Genomic DNA, 7,090 nt, shown 5'->3' with positions numbered 1-7,090 from the left:
TCTGCCATCAGAGGAGAGGATTTGCTGCTCTCTTCTGTAGATGAGCACTACAGGAACCCTCCCCACACCGCTATTCTAAATCTTCTTTGAAGGGATGCTCCTCTCCTCCTAGCGAGTGGCAGGGCTGTGCCTGCTTTGTGACACACATTTGCAGAAAAAATCAGGAATAAAAAGAGGAGCAGAAAGCACCTGCCATGGAGGGATGCCCCTCGAAATCCCAGTGTCCCCAGAGCCAGGGGCTGGGGAGAGGGATCCAGAATGATGCTGGGAGAGGAAACATGCCCCACTTGTAGATCTGTGGGGTGCTCAGCTGCAGGCACAGCTCTTTTGGCAGCAGGAAGGATAGAAAGGGTTTCAGTGGAAATGATCTTTATTGGCAAGCACAGCTTAGCTGAAATCAACCCATTTTGTGGGAACACGTAGGAAACTATTGATGGGAAGAAAAATCAGAACCATTCATTTTGACCTTCAGAGGATAATTTTTTCTTCCAAAGCATTTAATTTCAACAAATTGTTCAGTTTAGTTTTGACATTACCACTCAAATTGATGTCATTTTAATCTTCCATGCATGTGAGCTGCTGGTTCCTGGCTGTACCTTGGCAGTGCTGGGCACCCACAGCACCTTTCCATGGCACAAAAAAGGGAATTATTTCCCATTGATGCTTCTGAAAACCTTCTCCAGCAAATTTGGGATGAACAAGAGGATTTGGAGATGAAAACACATCTGAAAGCACCACAATTTCCTGTGGAAGAGAAATTGTACTTTCCAAGCACTCTGAGTCAGCAGTGCAGAGAGAGCCTGACCCTCCCTGCTCAGCCTTTCTGATCCAGCCTCTCAGAAACAGCAATAAATATATACATTAGGCAATTTATTCCGTGTTTTGCATTTGTAGGACACTTTTGACGTGAAAAAGAGCTTAGCTTTAAATTTGTGTGACCTTGACATGCCTAAAGTTAAGCTGCTCTTTAAATCTGGGTAGAATTGGGACCTGTTAGTGGTCCACACACCCCCACCGTGTCCTGCTGATGTTCCCCTGGCAGGAGAGGGTGGTCTGGCAGCTGACTGCACTGATCTGAGGTGGCAGCAGACCTGTGCCAATGTAGAGTGGTGGTGGCTGCAGCACACAGCACTTGCAGCCTTGCTCACCAGGGCTGGGACTTCTGCTGCTGTCTGGAAGTTGCAGCAAGGACAACAACTGTTCCCTGTTTCATCCCTGCAGTGCTTTGTGCAGATGAAAAGGTGTGTGAGGCTGCAGAGGCTGCAGAGGCTGCAAAGGCGTGCTCCTTCTCACCCACACCCAGATCCAAGGCTCCTCCTGGGTGGATTTGCAGGGAGCTGGAGGGAGGGATGCTCAGGGCTCACTGCAGTGACAGGGCTCTCCTGGGCTCACCTTTAAAGCAACATCTTTATTTCAGAGACATGTACAAGGGCAAATTCCCCGTGAGCACAGTGTGTGAGCGAGCTGGACCCAGTGAAGGAGGACTTTGTCACCTTTGGGTGATGCTGTGGATGCTCCTCCTGCACACTGAGGTGAGGATCCAGGCCTCTGCTCACCCAGCCCTGCCACCAGCAGCTGTAGGCCTGCAGAGACAACTCCCCAGGCTCCCTTTTTAACTCACTTGCTTTCATTTATATTCAAATCAGAGGATAAATGTAGGCAATGCGTGCACTCAGCTCAGGCAAGGCTGCTGCTCCAAAGCAACCACAGAGAAGGTGTTTTATTTTTAAAACAGATAAAGCAAGAGATGAAGACAGGGAGTTCTGCACTCTAACTATCACCTTCTTGTTGCTAATGTTCGCCTGGTCATGAAAACAGAAAGATTTGTAAAAATTATTTGTTTTCCACCACACTTGGTGTTTACTTGGCTCCAGCAGGGAAAATAAAGCCAAGGCTTCTGCTGTTGCTTTAAGTCAGTTCCTGTGTCTCATGACCAGGTTTGTAGAGGTGCTCCTGGGGATTTCAACTTCCAATCAGTCTTTATTTGATGATTTAAATAAATGATAAATATGCATATGGAACAATGAAAATATTCATGGAAGAAGCGCAGCCTAAAGGATATATTGATCTCCCTTGAATCAGAGCAGTGCCTGACTGGGCTCTGCTAAGGGAGTGGAGGGCACCCTGCTCAGGGGCAAGCCCTGCAAAAACCCACTGAGCCAGGCTCTTAAATGAAAGTGGAAAGTTGCCAGCACTGTGTGTGGCTCAGTCTCACAGGCTGTGTGCTCTGATAAGGCACATGGGAGCTCACTAACAACCCTCTGTGTTTAGAGCAGAATTTTGCCCTAAAAGATGATCCTGACGTTGTTAAAAGTGACGGTGCCCTTTTGCAGGGTGCTTTAAGCACATGTGTGCTGACACCTCCATGTGTTGGCCAGGCTGGACTCAGCCTTGTGCCTCAGTCCCCACGGCAGAGTTGTGCTGCCTTGTCTTTTCTGGGCTGTGCCCACCCCAGAGCACACAGAACTGTCAAAACCTACTTAATACACATTGACTTAATGGGAGTTGTGCAGCACAATGCTGCTGGGTGCTTGGAAGGCAAAGTCTGTGCAGAGAATTCATTACTCCTGGATTGCAATTAATGATAATTAAAAAAAAAAAGAGAGAGAGAGAGAGAGAAGGTTTTGTATTGAGAGTTATGCTGGATGTCAGAATTAACATCTCATTGAATTATCAAAGCTTTCAAGTAGTGGGTGGTGGAGAGTGGCTTGGGGCTTGCAAATAGGTCAGAGAAAGAGCTGGTTGCTAAATATCTGATAGAAACTTTCCACTGGGGAAGAAAATCTTGCTGATTTGATGGAATAGGAACAATTCTTGGGAGATTATCTATTCCCTTAAAACTTATGGAAAAAGCAGGCATGGAGGCTGGGCTGCCTGCATGCGACCTGGGCTCCGTGGATTGCTCCCTGGGGACCCCTCCTGCTCACATATGCATTACTCCCCTTCTCATTGCAAAATGAAAACACAAAAAGAAGGGAAGCGTGAACATTTTGGTGGCGTGGTGCCAGCCCAGGTCTGCTCTGTGCCTTTGGCAGATCCAGCTGAACGCCCTTGAAAGCAGCCGCTGGTTTTTTGGGTGCTTGTGTTTTTGGGTTCAGCCAGGGATGGTTTGGGTCTGGGCTGTGGAGCACTTGCAACTCTGTGTGACATCAACAGGGGGAGCGGCTGGTCCTGTGGAAGTGTCCCTGCTCCGGGCATGGGACGAGCCATCCTCCACCAGCATCCTCCATCCCCTTCACCCGGCATCCTCCATCCCCTTCATCCAGCATCCCCCAACCCTGTCACCTGGCATCCTCTATCCCCTTCATCCAGGATCCTCCATCCCCTTCATCCAGGATCCTCCATCCCCTTTGCCCAGTGTCTTCTGGCAGCCTTCTCCTGGCAGCTTGAGGGGCTGGCAGTGGTTTTCACCTAGGTGGGAATTCATGCCTCAGGTTTTCACCTAGGTGGGAATTCATTTTCCACCCCTGCTGCCACTGGGATGTGGCATTACCTGGAAGGCTCTGTGTTGTGAGTACCCACAACAGAGACAGTACATTTTGTTGCTGTGGTTCTTTGTACTGATTCTCATAATAAGTCAGCACTGAAATCAGCCAGCTGGGCAGGTGGAGTCTCTGTTTTTGCATGTGATCCCACCTCCAAGAGGTGGCCAGTCCTTTTTCATGGGTCCTGCTGGGTTAAAGATGCCCAAGAACCTCTGATGCTGCCAGGATATTCCTGTCTCCCTCCTTTGTTGGAGTGACAGCAGATGATAAAGAGATGAAGGACTGACATGCTTAATCTGCTCCTCCCAAGCAGAGGTGAGAATGTAATATTTTGGGAACCAGATGAGCAGATCTGGCAGCCTGTGCTATGCTGGCCCTTGTGGGGAGCAGCCCTGAGCTGAGAGGTGAGCACAGGATCCATTATTTGGCTCCTGAGGCTGTGCAACCCCTATTTCAAACTAAGGAATCTCTTTGTTCCAGGCAACTCGTCCCTTAATCTTTCCTCTGCTTGGTTTCTTCATCCTGTTCCCATAGACAACAACCTTGTGTGAACTGCTGGAGGAGACAGTGGCTCAGCAAACCCTCCTGCCTCCCTGCCAGCTGTGTTCCCCCGATCACAGGGACCCTCTGCTCCCGTGGGGAGTGACAGGCTGGCAGCGATTATGGAAAGCAGATCTCAGAAGGGTTTGTCTCTGTGGGGGAAACGGCGCAGCAGAGCTGCTGGGGAATAATAATTGTATTATTATGCAGGAATAAAGTCCTGTTTATTTCTGAGAAGGGGATGGGTGTGGGGGAAGAGCAGTGAGCGACTGCAGAACAATTATCCCATAGCAGCTATGCTGGGCAGCGTTTCCCTTGAAGGCAACTCCTAAATATTGTGCTAGAGAAGGACCGGCAGCCTGGACCATGCGGTGGGAGAAGGTGGGGCTGTCCCATCCCAAAGGACACTCCTCAGCATCCATTGGCTCCCGAGGGAACAAGAGATGATGCAAACACTCACCTGGGAGTGCCACACACCTGCGGGCAGGGCCGGGCAGCCGAGAGCCACCAAGCTCCTGGTGCTTGGCACCTTCCCGCAGTGGGATGAGCAGGGCTGAGCAGAGATGTGTGGGGATGTGTGGGGATGTGTGGAGATGTGCAGGGATGTGTAGGGATGTGTGGAGATGTGCAGAGATGTGTGGGGATGTGCAAGGATGTGCAGGGATGTGCAGGGATGTGTGGAGATGTGTAGGGATGTAGAGGGATGTGCTGGGATGTGCAGGGATGCTGCTGCTGCTGCCCTGCGGCTCTGCCCAGCCCGCCCAGCTCCTCCAGCACATCCCAGCCTTGCTTCCACGTGCCTTTGTGTTGATCAGAGCGGCGTTTTCCCCCAGCGCCGGGCTGGCAGCGCATTCCTGCCTCGCTCCACCACGCGTGAGCCGGCGATCACCCACTCGGGCTCCGTGAACAATTAATACCCGTGTCACTGTGCTTCCTCTGCCCCGCTGCCGATCGCTCCTCAGGGACCGGGGCTCCGCCAAGGTCCCAGCCGGGGCGGCCCGGCAGCCTGGGGGCCGCAGGTGTCATTGTCCCTGCGGAGGAGCCGCACAAAGGGAGCGGCCCGGCCGCGGGCCCGGCGCTGGGCGAGGCGGGCCGGGGTGCAGGTGGCTGCGGGGGGATCGTGCCGCGGGGCGGGGACACCCCCGGCCTGCCGAGCCCTGCAAGGAGCGGCGCTCCCTCCTCAGAGCCGCTTTGTGTCCCCATGCCGCTCACCGGCGCCTTCCTCGTTGCTTCCCAAAACTGAGGCCGGGGAGGATGGGGGAAAATTTGATTTTTTTAATGAAAATTTTAAACATAACAAAAAGTGAAAGCCTTTAAAACCCTGTTTTCTCACAAATCGAGCGCACACGCTCCCCTAAGAAAGGCAGGCGAGCGCCCGCCCGCCGCCGCTGCCGGGGGCACGGCAGCTCCGGCCCGGCGCCCCTCACGCCCGCACAATGCCGCCCCCTCCCCGCCGCGCGCCGCCCCTCGGCCCGCCCCCGCGCGGCGCTGATTGGCTGCGCCGCGCCGTCAGGTAGGGCGGGCGCGGCTCTGATTGGGCGCGGCGGCGCGGGGCGGGCGCGGCGCTGTCAGCCGGGGCGCGGCGCGGCGGGAGCCGCCGGAGGGGCGCAGGGCGCGGGCGCGGCATGGCTGGCTGAGGCGGCGGGAGGAGCCGCCGCCGCCCGGCGCCGCTCCCGGCCGCGCTCGGTGCGAGTGCGAGCGCCCGCGTCAATGAGCGAGTGCATGGCGGAGCCCCGCGCCGCACCATGAGGCGCCGGCCGAGCACCGCGCTCGCCCTGCTGTGCCTCGCCGCCCTCCTGGCCGCCGCCACCGCCGCGCTGCCCGCCAGCGCCGCGCCGCCCGCCGAGCCCGGCAGCGGCAGCGGCGGCCCCGCTGAGAGCAGCCTGGGCACGGTGCCGCCCGCACGGCCCCGCGGCACCGCCGCGCCCGCGCGGGGCAGCCCGGCGCCGCCGCCGCCGCCGGAGGAGGAGGAGGAGGAGGCGGTGGCGGAGGAGGAGGAAGAGGAGCAGCAGCAGCAGCAGCAGGAGGAGGAGGAGGCTGCGGACAGCGGCCCCGCAGGTGAGCGGCCCGCGCGGGTCCGCGGCGAGGCGGTGTCAGCGGGGCCACCGGCGGGGAGCGGGACGGGGCTGCGCCCCATCCTCCGCTGGGCGGACAAAGGGGCGGCGGCTGCCCGGGCCCCTCCGGCTGCGGGGACCCCCGTGCGGGGCGGGCGAAGGGAGCTCCGCGCTGCGGGACCCCCCGCGCATCGCCCGGCCCGGCCCGGCCTCCCCGCGGGGCCCGGGATGCGGTCTGGAGGGGCAGCCGTGCCTAGCCCGTGCCTGTTACCGGGGCTTTTGGGGAGCACGGGGCAGGTGCTGGTCCAGGCTTCCCGGAGCGTCCTTCAGGCAGTGGTCCCTGGCGTGCGCTGTGATCCCGGTGGAGGAGATGCAGACAGGTCCTTCCCATCACCTTCCATCCAGGCAGCGTCCAGCAGGGTGGGTGCTGGCCTCGGCATCCCCCGATGGGACTTTGGAGGTCGAGTTGCTCCACAGCCATCAAGCATCCTGGTGTCCTACCTCGACGTGCTGGCAGCAGAGAGAGAGCAGGGTTAGGGATGACTTGGGATCACCAGAGCCTGTGATCTCCCTGGTGTCAGGAGGTGTATTTGCAGCTCAGTGGGTGCTGGGGTGCTCACATAGCATCTGATGGGTGGCAAGGGCAGAAATGAGCCCCAGCTCCATCTGTGCTGGGAATGATGTCTCAGTGCAGCCTGTGCGAGGCCTCATCCTGCCCCCGTGGTGGTCGGGGCTTGCACAGAGCTGAGGAAGATGCTATGGCAACAGGAGTGAGTGGAATTATCAGTGTAGGGTGTGAGGAGCAGAGGGGTGAAGGGTGTGTGGGAGGTGCTCTCGGGTGAAGCTCAATCTGGGTGTAGCACACACTGACAGCACTGGTCACTCACTGGGGGTGAAACACTGATGCTCTTCAAAGCTGAGACTTCACTTTACTTACAGACTAAATAGGCAAAACTGCTGGACTCCAAGGATGGAGCTTTGTCCACTTATTTACTAGAGAACTTGGCTTCA

General features: G+C 56.6%; 1 protein-coding gene across 1 annotated transcript in view; it reads left to right on the top strand.

Moving 5' to 3' along the window:
* Nucleotides 1-5,592: 5,592 nt before the first annotated feature.
* MEGF9 (multiple EGF like domains 9) overlaps nucleotides 5,593-7,090 on the top strand; it is a 48,151-nt gene continuing 46,653 nt past the window's right edge. The window contains exon 1 of the mRNA XM_064393266.1: nucleotides 5,593-6,083. Coding sequence (XP_064249336.1) covers nucleotides 5,771-6,083 — 313 coding nt within the window. The 5' untranslated portion in view covers nucleotides 5,593-5,770. The remainder of the gene's footprint in view (nucleotides 6,084-7,090) is intronic.

The sequence above is a fragment of the Passer domesticus genome, chromosome 18 (assembly GCF_036417665.1).
Source record: "Passer domesticus isolate bPasDom1 chromosome 18, bPasDom1.hap1, whole genome shotgun sequence".
NCBI classification, from domain to species: domain Eukaryota; kingdom Metazoa; phylum Chordata; class Aves; order Passeriformes; family Passeridae; genus Passer; species Passer domesticus.
Note: the sequence above shows the minus strand (reverse complement) of the source record. Positions and strands in the feature narration are given on the sequence as shown.